Source organism: Sciurus vulgaris, assembly GCF_902686455.1.
Source record: "Sciurus vulgaris genome assembly, chromosome: 9".
Lineage (NCBI taxonomy): Eukaryota > Metazoa > Chordata > Mammalia > Rodentia > Sciuridae > Sciurus > Sciurus vulgaris.
The window spans coordinates 8,468,288-8,486,108 of record NC_136469.1 but is presented as its reverse complement, the minus strand read 5'-3'; the positions used below and the strand labels follow the sequence as shown (position 1 = coordinate 8,486,108).

At 38.3% G+C, this 17,821-nt stretch overlaps 1 protein-coding gene and 1 pseudogene across 3 annotated transcripts in view; one reads left to right on the top strand and one right to left on the bottom strand.

The window, feature by feature from the left end:
- Positions 1-17,821, bottom strand: part of INTU (inturned planar cell polarity protein) — an 84,656-nt gene that overhangs the window by 50,991 nt on the left and 15,844 nt on the right. For both annotated transcript variants that reach the window (XM_079153678.1, XM_079153679.1), the window contains exon 3: positions 7,299-7,384. In XM_079153678.1, coding sequence (XP_079009804.1) covers positions 7,299-7,384 — 86 coding nt within the window. The remainder of the gene's footprint in view (positions 1-7,298; positions 7,385-17,821) is intronic.
- On the top strand, positions 5,271-6,462 carry LOC306669630 (centrosomal protein of 70 kDa-like; annotated as a pseudogene). The gene has a single exon. The product of its transcript is annotated as a centrosomal protein of 70 kDa-like (transcript).

Here is a 17,821-nt window from a genome sequence, read left to right as displayed (position 1 = left end):
CAGGATTAGTCAGGGAATAATATTTGGCTCAATGTCACCTGTTTATCTTAGCCTAAGACAGTTCTCCAGACTTTCTTGCCTTTCATGGTATTAACACTGGGGGTGGGGTAGGAATGGAATCCAGGGACTTGCACTTGCTACACATGCTGTACCACTGAGGCACACCCCAACTCTGTGATCTTAATGTTTTTAAAGAATCTATGACAACTGTTTTGGAAATGTTCAAAATTGGCTTTAAAAGAAATGATTTGGGCTTTTGACATCTTGTGAGTGAACAGGCTTTGCCTCTGGACTTCATTCTGGTATTCTGAATCTACTTACAACAGAAACTATTTTTAAAAATCAAGCACAGAACAGTAGAGTTGGAACTGGGCTCCAAGATTACCCTTTCAAATCCCCTTTGACCACACATGAGGAAACTAAAACCCAGAAACGTTTGGAAACTTGTTCTGTGTGAGGTTTTAAATGGAAGTCTGACCTCCTTTCCCTTGGCAACTGTTCTTTCACACTGCTCTAAAGAAGTTTTCAGACCATTTTTTACTCTGATATATATTTAAAACATCACTGTTGTTTATTTCCAGATTCAGATGTTAGCAAGTCTCCTATGGCATTCCTTGTAAACAAGCATTCTTCCTCTCTTAGTGCTTGAATAACTTTCTAACAAATGCCACAGACACAAACCAGTGAACAGCTCACCCTGACCCACTCTATGGTTTAGAATATGCGGCGTCCCCCTGAAGCTCCTGTGTGAGACAATGCTAGAAGGCTTAGAGGTGAGAAGATTGGGTTAGGAGAGCCTGAACCTCATCAGTGCTTTCATCCCCTGATAAGGATTAAGTGGGTAGCGACTCTAGGCAGGAGGGGGTCAGTGGCAGGCCATGCCTTCGTGCTTCCTGGTGCCATGTCCTCAGCAGCCTTCCTCCACACACTCTTCACCCTGATGTTCTACCTCACCTCCAGCCTAGAGCATTGGAGTTGGCCATCTATGGACTGATATCTCGGAATCTACAAGCAACAAATAAACCTCCTCTTCTGAAACAGTTCTTGTCAGGTCTTTTGGTCACAGCAGTGGAAAAGCGGACTAAAACACCCAGCAAGAACACAGGGATACAGGCATCAGGATCTACACAGGTTTGTGTGAACTGGGAGGACCCGTGCTCTGAGGTTGGTCTGGGTTTCAGTTGTTTATTATTTCTGCAAACTTGTATCCACAGTGCTTTTTCCTCACGTTTAAAACACGCACATGGAGAACTCGCATCTCGTAGGTTTGTTATGGTTTGTATCGTAAGTGTCAAAAAATGGGTACTGGGAAGTGCGGTCATTACTATGACTACACCCGATGACGTGGTTCAGACATCTTTGGAATTAGTTTACAGGACAAATTTGGAAGAGTCTGGAGAAGCAAGCTAGAGAAAACCTAGAGCACTATAAGCAGATCCTAATGAGCACTTCAAGCGTGGGCTGAGAAGATCAAGATTCTAATAGAAATGTGAAGAGGAAAAGCCAGGCTCCAGGTTTCGGATGGAAATGAGAGTCTACTGGGACCTGAACTAGAGGCCAACTGAGTTACATTCTGGGGGAAAAAACCAAAGCAACGACAATTAAAAAAACAAAAACAAAAACAAAAACAAAAAACCTGTCTACATTTTGTCTATACCCTGAAACTTTGAGGGAGGCTGAGTAGAAAGGCAACAGACTAATGAATCTGGTGGAGGAAATTTCAAGGCAGATCAGAATTCTGGCATGGGCATTACTGGCTAATTTTATCCAGCTTACGGTGAGAACTGAGAGCGAAAAAAGAGAAAGATATGAAAACCCTGCAGTTTGGCCAGAAAAGGAGCATGTTTAAAGTTGCAGCCAAGGAGGGTATGAGGATTAATGTCATTAAAAAGAAGCCAAGTAGGAGCTGGGGTTGTGGCTCAGTGGTAGAATGCCTGCCTGGCATGTGTGAGGCACTGGGTTCAATCCTCAGCACCACATATAAATAAATAAAAATAAAGTTCCATCAACAACTAAAAAGAAATATATATTTTTTGAAAAAGAAGCCAAGTGCTTTGCTCATGGACAATCGAAAATATGCCTGGAGAGAATCTCAGGAATTGGCACCACCGAAGGCTAATGGGTGTGAAAGTGTAAACTCATTTCAAACACTGGTCTTTGAAAAGAAAGCCATGGGGCACCCTGTTCACTCAGGGCCACACAAGACACTGTTTCTAGGTGTTTACTTCCCCACATTCAACCAGCAGAACACTCAGAGGTCACTGCAGCCATGGTGCAAGGGGGCCTATGGAGCGGTCATGCGGGTCAGCATTGTTCTCCATGCAATGCTGAATCTGCAGGCATGCAGATGCAAGAGTTATGGGGTCATGGACGCTTCCACCCAGATTTCAAAGGATATCCTGGGAGGTCAAGCAGTATGTGGAAGTGTTGGAATCTCTGCAAGCAGCCCCTGACAAGGCCATGCCTACTGAAGTTGTGAGGATAAAGTTGGAGCTGAAATAGAGACCCCAGGAAGTCAGAGATTCCAGGAATGTGGTACGCCTTGTGAGGGAAGTCGCAGACACAAGCAGAGCCAGTCTGAGAGATGGCTATGTGGGCAGCAGCCAGCAAGGCTGCAGGAGTGTGTTGCCCAAGCCCTTTGGAGTCTGCGTGGCATGTGTGTGACTCAGATCCACACATGAAGCTATAGGATTTCATGTCTGCCCTGCTAGGTTTCAGTTGTGCTTTGTTCCGATTTCTCCTCATTATTTTCCTGTGCTTTCCCTTTGGAATGGAAATGGTTACCCTGCGCCATTACATCTGTAAAATCTTTTGAAAAGACTCACAGCTGAGTTTGTCTTAAGTCTCAGAGGAGACTCAGGACTTGGACTTTTGAGCAATGCTGGAACAGCTAAAACTTCAAGGGGACCCTTGAAGATGGACTAAATGCATTTTGCATTATAAGATGGACATGAGCCTTTGGGTTCAAGTATGGAATGCTATGGTTTGGATCTTAAATGTCTGCCCAAAGCCTGTACGCCAGTCTATGGCACTGTTGGAAGGTGGTAGAACTTTTAAGAGGTGGGGCCTGGCTGGAGGATGTTAGATCACTGACTGGTATGCTTGAAAGGGACACTGGGACTCTGGTTCTTTCCTATCTATTTTCTTAAGTCTACCATGGGATGAGAAACTTTGCTCCACCGTCCACTCCCTGCCATGGTGTTCTACTTCACAACAGGTCCCAAAACAACAAAGCCAAGTGACCTACTACAAACTGAAAACCTCTGAAACTGCAAACCAAAGAATACTTTCTCTTTATAAGCTGATTTTCTCTGGTATTTAGTCACAGTGATGGAAAGCCAAAAGGAAATGATATCAGCAAACACCTGACTCATGGCGGGACACACAGACACACTCATTCTCCTCCCAGTCCTACTCCTGTCTCCCTGAACTCCTAGTCTACCTGGCCTTGGGGCAACGGCTGCTAGTGAAAAGTTTACGATTTACCCTCCCCCTTAACAGTAACAAAGTAGGAAAAATGTGGTCTGCCAATTAAATATAGTTTCTAGTTAAAGGAATTTAAACTAAACTATCTTTTATATAGTTTAATTAAAGATACATTGCCCTAAACGTAGATGTTTCTTTTTGAAAAAGACAGTTATAATACCAATTTTGCTACTATAATATATGTTTATATGTAGGAGAAAATACTACAAAGAAATACTTCAGTATATTAATAGTAGATATCTTTAGGTGGTGGGTGTCTAAGAGATTTTGTCCCTTACTTCGATGAATTTTCCAAAGTTTCTACAATAAAATTTCTATTATGAAATTCCTTTCATAATAAAAAGTCATACTATTTTTCTAAAATAATAAAAATATTTCAATAATACATACTTATGATAGAATTATATCTTGAAGTTGTATATCATCAAAACCCCCCTGAAATTAAATTAGAAAGGCTATGCCATGACATAATATAGTGTAGTCTCTCACTACAATAAGACTGAGTCAGTTTTCCTTCATCTTTAAAATAAACTGCTATTTTTTCATTTTGGCACCAGACATGGCATAAAAAATACATGTTTTTAAACTCAGAGCAACACACAGTACAGCAAAATGCTCATGGTATGAGGCAAACTGAACAAACAGATACCTATTGCAGCTATTGCAAACTCAGGGAGGATGTACTGATTGAGGATAGACTTGATCAAAAATATTCAAATCATTATTTCTTTCTCTCATTTTTATGCAAATTGTACATCAATGAATTTGCAGTTGTTAATTAAATATGTGATTCTGCAGAAAACATGAACATGGTTAAGCTCTGCAATACTGGCAATCCACCTGCAACCAACACGGGCAAGAAAGCGGGGGCCCGCACTCAGAGCTGACACATGGGCACTTTATTTGGGGGAAGCTCGCTCAGAGGATACAACGCTGCAGTTCCTCTTTACTGATGGGTATTTAGTGGCCGTCTCACTCTCTGAGGCACCCTAGTACCCCGCCCCGCCCAAGGCTCTCCTGGTACCTAACCCCGGTCCCAGCTAAACACCACCTTATCTCTACCTATATCTTTCTATCCACTCCCAGTCACTACTGTCAGTGGCTGCCATGGTCACTTCAATACTTTCACTTCACATTTCTAAAGACAGCTAAATTTACAGAGCATCTGTGGAAGTCTGCACATGCACCTGAAAGCACAGAAGGAAGTAGGCATGAGGGAAATCTTATTTCTTAGAAAATAAGAAATTTCCTCGCAGGGCTTATTTCATAATCTCAAAACACATACAGGTAAGCTTCTGATCCCTCAAGGATTTTATTCTTCTATCTAACCATCCCCAACCACTTCATCCTCTCACTGCCTAATAGATCCTCTAACCTAGCTGAAGTACATCATCTTCTTGATCTCCTAAGAAAAAAGGAAAGTGAATTCCTGATCCAATGAGAACAAAGAGTTCCTAAAAAGGAGGTAAGGTACTTCCAAAATACATCTAATATCCTAAAATGCCACCTGTGATACAAAATGTAAGTTTATTGAAGTGAGTTAGCATAAAATACATTTATTTTTATCTACAAAGAGTAAAAATAATTCATTAAGTAGTTTAACAAATTTTACCAAAAAACAGAAAATTCAAGAAAATACTATAATTTGTTTTTAAAATGGTATTAAAAATCTTTTTATAAGGTTGCTCGCAGGCAGCGCCTGGGCGGGCCCTCGACGCGCTCGTGTTCGATGGGCCACCCCTCGGCTGTGGCCCGAGTCGGCTGGGCCGGGGCTGCTGGTGGGAGGCCGCTGCTGAGGAAGATGAAGATCCAATTTCAGACCTGAGACTCACTGGGTGATGACTAAATTGAGATCAACTCAAATGACCAGGTATCAAATGCAAGAGGAATGTGCTATGACTGAGGCAACTCAAATTTTCTTATTATGCACTTCTTTTGATTCTACAAAAGAAACTATGTCTCCGGCAGCCCCTACAACTCAGGAGTCCAGTCAATTATCAAAAAAACTCACGCGTGAAAAACAGCAGGAAGCAGCAGAATGGTAAAGTGTAAATGTGCTGTTGATGAAGCATGGCTTAAAATCTTTGTGCTTAGTCAAAAGACCAGATATTAAAGATCTCATGCTTTTTGACAAACACTCATCACAGAGGATGAGACAGAATTTGAAAACGTTGATGGAAGAAACGGCATGTCAACAGAACATGATACAGGAGCTTGCAGGACATAACCAGCAGCTTAAAAATGAACTTCAGCTAGAACAAAACCAAGCAGCCCATCAGGAACAGCGAGCTAATGAGTTGGAACAAATTATGGAGAGTGTGAAAGCCAAAATTGGTGAATTGGAGGATGAATCCCTAAATAGGGTTTGCCAGCAAGAAACTAAAATTAAAGCTCTTCAAAAGGGGCAGAAAACTTTACAGGTGAAATGCCAACATTACAAGAAAAAATGAATGGAACAACAAGAGGTTATTGCTTCTTTGCAAAAGGATATCTGTAAATTTACAAAGGAGGAAGAAGAGCGCATCATCACTCAAAACAGAGTGTTTGCTTATCTCTGCAGAAGAGTTCCTCACACCGTCCTGGATAGACAGTAATATTTACCACATAAGATGATAATGTAGCTAGATTCATTTTTTAAAAACTGAGTTTATCATGGGAGTGGTTATATCTCTCGTAAGGTAGAAGAGACTTCTCCCTGTCTTCTTTTTTTCTCTCCACTCCATTCTGTTTTATTTATTTTTTGGCCTAGAGCTCTTTGAAGAATGAAATTAGATATTTGTTAATTTTAAATGTTTAGTGTTATTTTTAACAATTGAATTTCCAGTTAATTTATAAAGTTGTTATTGTTTTTTAACTGGTGCATAAAAATATACAAATTGGGGCTGGGGTTGTAACGCAGTGGTAGAGCGCTGGCACGTGTGAGGCACTGGGTTCGATCCTCAGCAACACATAAAGATAAATAAAATAAAGGTATTGTGTTGATCTATAACTAAAAATATTAAATATACAAATTGTATATGTTAATGGAATAATGTGATTTTTTTTACATGTATACATCATGATATTTAAATTAGGTTAAAGTTTGCTGTTTTCTTGAACATTTATTATTTCTTTAGGGTAAAAATTTAAGTCCTTCTAGCTTTCTGAAATATGCAGTTCATTACTACCTATAACCACCTTACTATACAGTAGCACCTCAGAACTTCTTACTCCAATCTAAATGTAACTTAGTACCCATTTATCAACCTTTCTCCCTCCCTTCTCCCCCAAACCTCTCCAGCCTCTGGTAACCACCATTCTGTTTTCAAGTTTCATGAAATTGACATTTCAATTTCTTCATATTGAGTAAGCTCTCTGGTTCCATTCATGTTTTTGTAAATAACAGAATTTCATCATTTTAATGACTGAATAGTATTCAATTATATATATGAACCATATTTCTCCAAAAAAAAAATCTTTTTATAGCAATAGCGACTTTAATAAGTCAGAGAATAAAAATTTCCATGACTTTAAAACGGTTCTTCTAGAAACTAAAATGCCATCAGTACATATGTTAGTTATAATGGCAAACTGGTAATTATGTTTTTATTATTGTTGCTGTTGTTGCTTTACTTAGGATGAGTTTTATTTGTAGCTATTTTTCTCCCTTTTCAGAACAATGCCCCTAAGCTAAACATGTTACCAAGAACTAAAATGTCTTATATATCCGAGTATAAATATAACTAACCAATTATACAGGACAATTTTCTTAAAAAATAAAATGGCACAAGATATATATACTTAACTCACTATAAGAAAAAGAATGTTCAAACCTGCATAGGTCCAGGAATGCAGGACAGAACTCTCTCTATGTTCTCGGAGGTAACATCAACATCATTCACAGCAACAAGGATATCACCTAAAAAAGGAGTAACAACAAAAGATAGTTGTGTGAGTAAACAAAAACCAAAGAGATGCAGATCTGAAACATTAAGAAGTAGCTATTCTGACTTCCTCAAGGTACAAGGGAAAACATGGTACACGCTCAGGGACTGTCCAAGATTGTACAGCATGTGGGGCAGAGCTAACACCAAACTCCACTCTTCTTACTTATAATGCCACCCAACGCTGCATTATAACTACATACAGGCTATGAATATTTATAGGGATAAATATTCCTATTCTTGATGTAACTGGGAGAGTTATGAAAACCCAAAGGACATAGAAAATTTTTAGCATAAACCAAGTTAACTTAACAAAATTGAATATAACCACTTAGTTCCCACAGTAAAAGAATAAGATGAAAATTTAGCTGAAATTTTAATTAAATCCATGTGGTACATTGTAGCTCAATGTGCTGTGGCATTTGTTGCTCTTATTGGTTTGTCTACACACATTTCTTTGTTTCAAAAGGTTCTGACTATATCAAAATACATGTACCAGTAAAAATCTGCTTTCCCACGGCTTTTCTTTCACTGTATACTTTTATCAAATTTGATAATAAAGATCAGGATTAGAATAAAAATTTGCTTTCAGAACATATTTAAAGGTAATGTCAAAACACCAATGAGCTGTTAGTAGAAATATAAACATAGGTATTATTTTTTCTCATCATTCTCAAATCTATCATTAGGAAACAATCAAATAACTCACATGCATCCATTCATTTAACAAACATTTACTGAGCACCCACTAAGGGGAAGGTACTGTTCTAAGCAGTGTAGATAGGAATCGAGAAAATCCCCAAAATGTCCACGCTCGAGAAGCTATTCTTTGGCAAAGATGGGTAATAAACATGTACACAGGTAAAACAGTGTAGGTGCACCATTCTCTATGGGTCTCACATTTCTGGACATCCTGCAAGCCAAGGCACTGAATCTCTCTTCTGGACTGTCTCTTCAAGGATGGTTATGGAATGAACAGCCTGGATGACAAGAGACAGTGCTTCCCTCTGGACAGAGGTTGAGTTTGCTTACTGTACAGTATACAATTTCTTGCTCACTATCCCATTATTCATAAAAATCCTTACAAGAAGGTGGTGTTCCCCCAGTCCAAAGTTTCTCTACTTCATGCAAACTGCTACTAGGCATCGCCTGGCATCGGCAGGGTTGGGAAGCAGAAGGAAATACTGACACGATGTACCACTGCTCCTCTCCTGCTTCCAGCCTCTGCTTGATGCTCTATCATACAGAAGGGGCTGAGAGTCGAGTGCGTGGGGGGAGCTCAGCTGTCTGTGAAGGTCTTTGAAGGGCTGCGTTGGATGCTCAAGGGATGCAACTCAGTTGCGAGTGCCAACCTTGGGTACCAAGTATGCTGTGATGGACTGGGACGGTCAGCCACTCGGCACTTCGGGCAACCTGGGAACGTTTCTTAAAGTATCCTTGCAGATGAAAATAAACTCCAAACTTCAGTTCCACTTGGAACTATAAAAGCAACACACCTCTCCAATTTCTCTGAAGAGATTGTATCAATTATTATTATATCACTTTTAGACCAAAGTGGAGTTCTGGCATCTACAGACTATGCTATCCTCAAGACACTTAAACAGTGAGGCCACTTTAAATTTGTTACTTCAAACTAACAAGGTGAAGTCCCATGTGACTTTCTCCTCCCAACTCTTATGAATGTATTTTGGTAGCTGAGTGTTCTAAGAAGTATTATCCGAAACTATCATGTACAGCAAACCTCTAAAAGTAGGAGACATGTTATCAGAAAATTATAGGGAAATAAATTTAAAAGCAAATGCAGTATAACTAATATTTCAAATGTTTAATAGCATGATTTCCAGTTCTACAAAAGAAGTATTATATTGACTTCTCATTCTCCCAGATCATGTCTTCTTGTCGTTTTCCAGAGCACTTCTGTGAAGTGACTCAGGAGGTGGGCTTCCTGGACCTAGATCCATCACTGCAGCAGGCAGCAGGCAGTCCAGGAAAGTTTTTTCAACGACACGCACAGTCATTCATATGTTCTGTTCCATTTCGAAGGCTGAATGGAAATAAACTGGGGATTATTAAAGGATAGAAATCGGAAGAAAAGTTTATGAAAGGATACATCCAATCATCAAATAAAATATACAGATGTGAAATTAGTTAATCATAGTGCTTAAATTAATCCATTATAAATAAAGTTAACTATTTGAACAAACATTAATTTCTCAGCATGTACTTAATATCAAACAACTAATGTATATGGAAGAGCTACTACATAAGGCACAAAGAGCTATGAAAATATAGAAGCAAAAGTTTGTTTACTGCTATATTGAAACTATATACAAACTGAATACGCTGATTAAGAAATTACAATTTATTGTATATTCCAAAATAGAAGATTTCTGCATGCTTCCAATATAAAAAATAAGGTATGTTTGATGTAATGGATATGCTAATTGCCCTGATTTGATCATTGGATACTGCATACATGTGTCAAAATACCACACTGAATTATATGAATATGTCAATTAAGAAAGAGATTATTTTTGGAAAAAAATTCTTATACACAAATGTGAGAAAAAGAAAGCTTAATACATCAAAATGTTGCCTTTGGAGATATGAGCTTTCTTCTCTTAACAATTTTCTAAAATGTCTACAATGAACACATATTATTGCTATTATAATGAGAAAAAATCAAAGCTCGTATTTTACAAAAAATCCTGCACCATGGTGGGTAAACTCTCCCACCCTTAACATCCGCCAAGAAGTTCGTGTCCTAATCCCTAAAGTCTGGGACTATGTTAGTTTACACAGCAAAAGGGACTTTGCAGATGTCATTAAATCAAGAGATTGGGAGATTATCCTGGATTATCTGAGGGGCCCTAAGGTAACATCAGGGTCTTTTAGCAGAAGCAGAAGTATCACAGCAGATACTTGAAGATGCCATGCTGCTGGTTTTGAAGACGGGGAAGCGATCACAAGACAAGGAATGCAAGCACCTCAGAGAGCTGACAAGAAAAGGGTTCTCATCTGGCGCTTCTGAAAGGAAACCAGTCCTGTGGACACTTTATTTTAGTGTGGGAGATCCATTTTAGATCTGAATTTACAGAACTGCAAGATAATACATCTGTATTGTTTTAAAAACTAATTTGTGGTAATTTGCTATAATAGCAACAGAAAATGCATGAAACCATCTAACAATGCAAAGCTATCTTTGCTAAGTAGCAAATAAGAGTCAGGAATCATGAGTGCTAAAGAAAAAAGATGTGATAAACCAGGTACATTTGCAGAATGGGAGGAAAAAAATAATTAGCCTGTTAGAAGGGGGCATTTTTATTCCAAAGGATTGGGAAATATGTGTGGGACAGCAGGACGAGCTCAGACTGTAAATTTTTAAAAAAATATTTTTTTAGTTGTCAATGGACCTTTATTATCATTTATTTATTGGTATGTGGTGCTGAGACTCGAACCCAGTGCCTCATACATGCCAGGCAAGTGCTCTACACTGAGCCACAACCCCAGCCCTCAGACTGTAAATTTAATGATTTAAATTAAGTCTAATTTGACTTCAAGGAAAGAATCTAGTTTTTGAACAGTTACTATACTGCACTCTTATACATTCAGAAGTCAACATTTACTACCAATGTTTTTACTGACACTCTATTTTATTGCTATGAATTTTAACAGCTTCAACCTCAACACCTCATTCACAAAATGTGGGCCTTAAATGACAGAATTAAGGTCCATCCCAACCTACCCTTATAGAAGTCCATGAATAATGGTAATTCACATATTGTAACTATCATTTAGAACATCCGATTTAAAATGTCATTTTTCCTGAACAACATATTTCATGATGATAGTGAATAACAGTGAATAAGAAATTAATGCAAGACTGTGTGTGTGTGTGTGTGTGAGAGAGAGAGAGAGAGAGAGAGAGAGAGAGAGAGAGAGAGAAAATTTTGTTTTGGTTTGTTTTTTTTGGTGGCAATGGAGATTGGCTCCAGGGCCTCACATATACAAAGCAAGTTTTCTACCACTGTGCTACCCTCCAGTCCTGTAAAATTTTGAGACAAGGTCTCACTAAGTTGCCCATGCTGGCCTTGAACAGAACTTGCAATCCTCCTACCTCAGTCTCCCAAGTAGCTGAAATTATAGGTGTGCACCACTGTACTATCACGCCCAGTTTAGTGCAAGATTTTTATTCTCATTAAATTAGAAAATACTATTACAAAAATACTAGGAAAATTATGATGGTCCTAGCATTATAACTATGATGTTTTTTTTTTTTTTTTGCTGTGCTGGGGATCGAACCCAGGGCCTTGTGCTTGCAAGGCAAGCACTCTACCGACTGAGCTATCTCCCCAGCCCAGCTATGATTATTTTTAAAAGTTAAGTTTAGTTGTTACTATGTTCACCTAAATTAGATAAAAGAATATTTATATAGTTTATAGAATTACTGTTTTAGGTCAAACCACATTAAAATCCTTTAAATTATAATTTAAATAACCATACCCTTATGAAAATTTTTATGCTTCTAATTTTTTTAAAAAGTATCGAAAAATGCCTCAAAAAACATTTTTATGTTTTTTCCCCCTTTTAAAAAATCAGGGTCAACAAACTTTTTCTGTTAAGGGCCAGAGAAAAAATATTTTATACTGTGGGCCATATAGTCTTTGTTGTGACAACTCAACTCTGCTGCCACAGCTAACAAACACATTAATGTGGCCATGTTCCAATAAAATTTTACTCATGATACTGATATTTGGATCCCATATACTTTTCATGTGCCATGAACTATTATTTTAATTTTTTTAACCAGACTGTACAAAAATGGGTGGTAAACCTGATGGCTATGATTTGCTGTTCTGTTTTGAATTATATTTTAGGAAAAAAGGTCTCCAAATGGATTGGCTTGTATTTTGTTGTAAATTAATACTTCCAGATTATATTTTGAAAAGATTAAATACTTTTTTTTTATTCAAGGAGAAATAAAGGCTTTGGTGCTTCCCCATCTACTAAAGTAACAGGGCAAGAAGAGAGCACTTCAGTGGAAATCAGGGCATGGCCCCAGCTTTATTGCTGAGCAACATTCTCTTCTTGGTAAACCATGTGATCCTTTGCCCTGCGTCTGTAGCAGCTATAACTGCACACACAGCTTCCTAACCAGGTCTAACAACACTAAAATTCTGTCTTTTCAACAAACTCATTGTTTTTCAGTCTATTTCCTTTACAACTGGGTCAAATAATTGAAGCAATGTGGGAAGAAAATGGTGTCAGAGAAAATAAAGAAAAACTCAGCAGTTATTTTCTGTAAAAAAACCAAAAAGTTGTAAGTATTACAGATGTGGAAAATAAAAAAAATATATATATACCAAATTAAAAAATTAAAAATATTAAGGAACAAAACCATACATTACGTGTTCAGAAAAATCAAACCTGTTGTTTATATAAAAAAAGCATTTCAAGTATTTTAGCTGGAAACAACCAAAATGTCCATCAACAACGGAATAAAAAAATGTATGTAAAATACTATACACCAACCACATGGATACTTCTCAGATATAATCTGAGTTAAAGAAAACAGACACAAGAGAATACACCATTTACTTCCACTCACCACTCACCTAAAGTTCAAATCGCAGGCAGAATCAACACTGTTGACTTTTAGCAGATGACCTGGGCCAGGGTTGTGGGGTGGGGGTGGGCAGTAACTGGCTGTGAGGAGGCAGCACAAAGCTTTCTGGGTACCAGAAATATACTACATCTCAGTCTGGGAGGAAGTTACACATGCAAACACGTAGGTCAACATCAAGTATACACTTAAGATTTGAGTATATAATGAATGAATGTTACATATCAAAAAGATTTCTTAAAACATCTAACAATTTAAAAAAGAGATACAAGTGTGTCATACAAATCTATTCAGTAATCACAAGGGAGAACACTGGAAGTTATGTGAAAAGAGCTTGAAATTAAAACTGTTGTACTTTGTCAGTAGGGGTATGGGTGCCTAGAACATTAACACATGATTCCTGCTAAGGACATGCAGCTTCTATAACAGAGATAAAGGAGGAAATTGCATTGGATCTGGTCTGGACACAGGAGCTGACTATGGAGAGCCAAGGAGCTACTGGTTGACTGCCAAACTTTAAGAAAAATTCAGAAATAGAAATATGTTTTTAAAATATTAAGATCCAAGGATTTGGAAGTGGGAATAACAAAAATGGCACCCTGAAAAGGCAGGAAATCCCTCAAAGAATGAAGACAAATACTGGCTGTCTTGAAGGAGGAAGAGCCACTGGTCTGCCTGTCCTGGCCAGGCCCTCTGTCAACGCTGGTCTCTCTTTAGCTGGACAGCAGAGATCAACGTTGGGAGCTGCATCACCCACACTACCTTTTCATGATCCCTCTGCCCATGAGGTCACTTCAGAACTCGACCACTGGCCACAGCGTGAAACGACTATGAAAGAAATGAGTGAGAAATTCCTTCCGTAGGCATACTTGTGGGATTAGCTAAATCCAGGATGACACTAACACAGTCCACTCTTTATTTCTAAAATGCATAATTTTAAAAATATGGGACATAATCATAAAATTATAAAAATATGAATAGAGAAAATGATCATCTATAATGCCTCTACACTAACCCATATACTGTTAGCGGTTGGCTGCATTCTCTGTTTATAGTCACTTCTCATTGTTTTCCCTGTACATATTCTTTTTAGATATGTATTCATTGATTCAGTAATTGTCTTTTTTTTTTTTTTTTGAGGGTTTATCCTGAGCCAAACATTCCGCTACGCACCACGGATGAAACAATAATTTTACCTCTTTCCCATTTCAAAGTTGAAATCATGACCCTCATTTTTCTAACTTTATTGCTATTTAATGCACATGCAGAAAAGTGCAAATGTTGTAGGCATATGACACAATGAATCACCATGGGTGAATACATCTGTGCAATCATACTTAAGTCAGAGTAGTATCCAAAATTCTGCTTGCAACCAGTTAAGGTTTGATGAACGTCTTCTAAAGGTCTGTGTGTTAAAGGCCTGGTCCCTGGGGTGGCACTCTGAGGTGGTAGTGGAACCTTTAGGAGTGGGGCCTAGTGGGATGTCTTAGGTCACTGGGGCATGACCTTGAATAAGACTGTGGGCCTCCACTCCTTTCCTCTCTTCTGTTTCCTGGCTTATGAAGTGAGCAACTTGCTCCACTACATGCTCCCACCATGATGTGCTAACTTGCTAGAGACCCCAAACAATGGGGGCCACTTGATCTTGAACTGGAACCTTCAGAACCGTGAGCCTAATAAGCCTTTTCTTTTTCTATTAACTGCCTCAGCTCTTTTGTTATAGTAATGTAAAAATAATATATACACCTTCCCAATTCCTACCTCTTCTATTCCCCAAAGACTTTTCTGACTTCCAACATCTTGATTAGTTTTGCTAGTTTGTGCTTAGCTTTTGCTTGATATTATGATTATGAGAAATATCTATGTTGCTGCATGTAGCTATGGTTTATTTTTATTGCCATATGACATTAGATTGTGACAACATTTTAGAAATGATCCATTTACCTGTTGGATTATCCTTATCAGTTGTTTTCAATTTTAGCTATTATAGATAATACCACTAAGAACATTTGGGTAAATATCTTTCCAATGCAATTATATTCTCATATAGAAGAACTTCTGTATCATAAGGAATGTGTACGTTTAGCTTTAGTAGATACTACTAAAAGAGTTTTCCAAACAGTATTCTTCAACTGCTACTCCAAATTCTAATACTTCTTATTATTAGTCATTTTAATTTTAGCAGCTCTGAGGTCTGTGTAGTGGTACTTGGAGGTATTATCCCAAAAGATACAATCCTGAACACCATAATAAAGAATAAAATCCCTGAAAGTCTAAATTCAGAAAGATAATGCAGAAGCTAGACCAAAATAAGGGGGGAGCTGTTTGTGGAGGAATCCCCTGAAAATAGAAGGGAGATGAGTGGAAAAGAGGAAGGGGATTGAGTGGGAAGAAAGAGGGACAGGAAAATGGAGGAATAATGGAATAAAATTGAAAAATACCTGCATATGAGAGAAAGCATTTGACCCTTGACTTTCTGGGCCAAGTTTATTTCACTTAGCACGATGTTCTTCAGTTTCATCCATTTACCAGCAAATGCCGTTAATTTCATTCTTCTTTACAACTGAGTAAAACTCCATTGTGTATATATATCACATTTTCTTTATCCATCCATCTGTTGATAGGCACTCAGGCTTGTTCGATAGCTTGACTTGTGAATTGTGCTGCTATAAATAATTTGTGCCTGCATCACACAGTATGCTGATTTTAGTTCTTCTAGAAAAATACCAAGGAGTGGAACAGCTGGAACATGTGGTATTTTCATTCCTAATCTTCTGAGGAACCTCCACACTGCTTCCCAGAGTGGTTGCACTAATCTGAGTCCCACCAACATTATACAAGTGCACCATTTTTCCATCCTCATCAGCATTTATTATTTGTATTCTTGATGACTGCCATTCTGACTGGAGTGAGATGAAATCTCACTGTAGTTTTGATTTGCATTTCCCTAACTGCTAGAAATGTTGAACTTTTTTTTCCATGTATGTTAGTCATTTGTATTTCTTCATTTGAGAAATGTCTGTTAGTTTTTTGCCCATTTATTGATTGGGCTATTTGGATTTTTGATGTTAAGTTTTTAAAATTCTTAACATTCCTGGATATTAATCCCTTATTACAGGGGTACCTGGCAAAGATTTTCTCCCATTCTGTAGGCTCTCTGTTCATGTTCTTAATTGTCTCCTTTGCTGCTGAAATTTTTAATTTGATGTTGTACCACTTACTGATACTTGGTTTTATTTCTTGAGCATTAGGGGTCTTGTTAAAAAAGTTCAAGCCGATTGCTGGAGTGTTGAGCCTAATAATGCACGTCTTCTGAGAGACTGATCAAAACCCACCAGAGGCCATCACTACATATGCAGTCACCTGAAGAGCTGAGTACTTTAGACATTTCATCTCTCATAAATGCAGATATTTAAAAAATTTTATTTAAGTCAGTTTTTTTGCCACTGTGACTTAACGACCCAACCAGAACAATTATAGAGGAGGAAAAGTTTATTTGAGGGCTCGTGGTTTCAGAGGTCTTAGTCCACAGAAGGCCGGCTCCATTCCTGGGGGCTCGAGGTGAGGCAGAACATCATGGTGGAAGAGTGGAGTGGAGGGAAGTGGCTTCCCTGATGATCAGGAAGCAGAGCAGAGACTCCACTCTCCAGATACAAAATATATAGCCCCTAGCCTCGCCCCCCAAGAACCACCTCTTCCAGCCACACCCCACCTGCCTCCAGTTGCCATTCAGTTAATCTCATCAGGGATTAATTCACTGATTATTTTAATGCTATAACACAATCATTTCTCCTCCAAACCTTGCATTGTCTCACATGTGAGCTTCTGGGGGAGCATCTCACATCCAACCCATAACAAATTAGAACTCTCTAAAAAAGTCTTTACACAAAAATCACACAATTTATAATTTCAGTATGGAAAATGAGATGAAAGTAAAACTCACAATATAATTGTAAAAAACAATGTTGACAATTTAAAATACTGGGGGGACAAATACAAACAAACAAAAACTCAAGAGGCAAAACCAAAACCAAAAACCCAAAAAAGCTAAAAAATAAGTTGACATAGAAAAAAGAGTATACAGGGATAAACTATGGGCGATGGCATGGAGGTTGTCTGCGAGAGCCTGCGGTCTTTCACACTCACCACTTGGACTTTGAAGTCTTGCACTGTGATAAACAGCTACCCTTTTTCTTTTAGGGAATGGTTCTCCTTGGAGTTCATATTCTTTTCCTTCAGAGCCCTGCCCCTTTTGAAATTCTATAATTTGATGCACACTGACATGAGCATTCCCTATTAAACTTCCCATCTTCATGCTGAGCTCTATGATGTTTCCAGCACGTGGAAATTCATTCCACACGTTGCCAGAAACAATACTGATGATCAAACAGCAACGCCACTACACAAGTGTTCTCTTATCCTCCGACCATGCACATAATTATTTTTGAACCAGTCAGGAACTTTGCTAGCTTCTTTGAAAATGCAGCTTTAATTCACTGAAAGTTCTTTTTTTTTTTTTTTTTCCTCCTGTGGTGCTGGGGATTGAACCCAGGGCCTGTCCATGCAAGCACTCTACCCACTGAGCTCCTCCCCAGCCCTAGAAGTTCTCTTAATTGTCATCAGAAGTTTTTGTCACTGTCATATTGTATCCTATCTCCAGAATTCAGTTTTCTACTTCTCTCTCTCTCTCTCTCTCTCTCTCTCTCTCTCTCTCTCTGTCTCTATCTCTCCCATAGGAATTTCAGTCTTCAGGATTTTGACATTTGGAATTTTAATCTGGGATTATGAT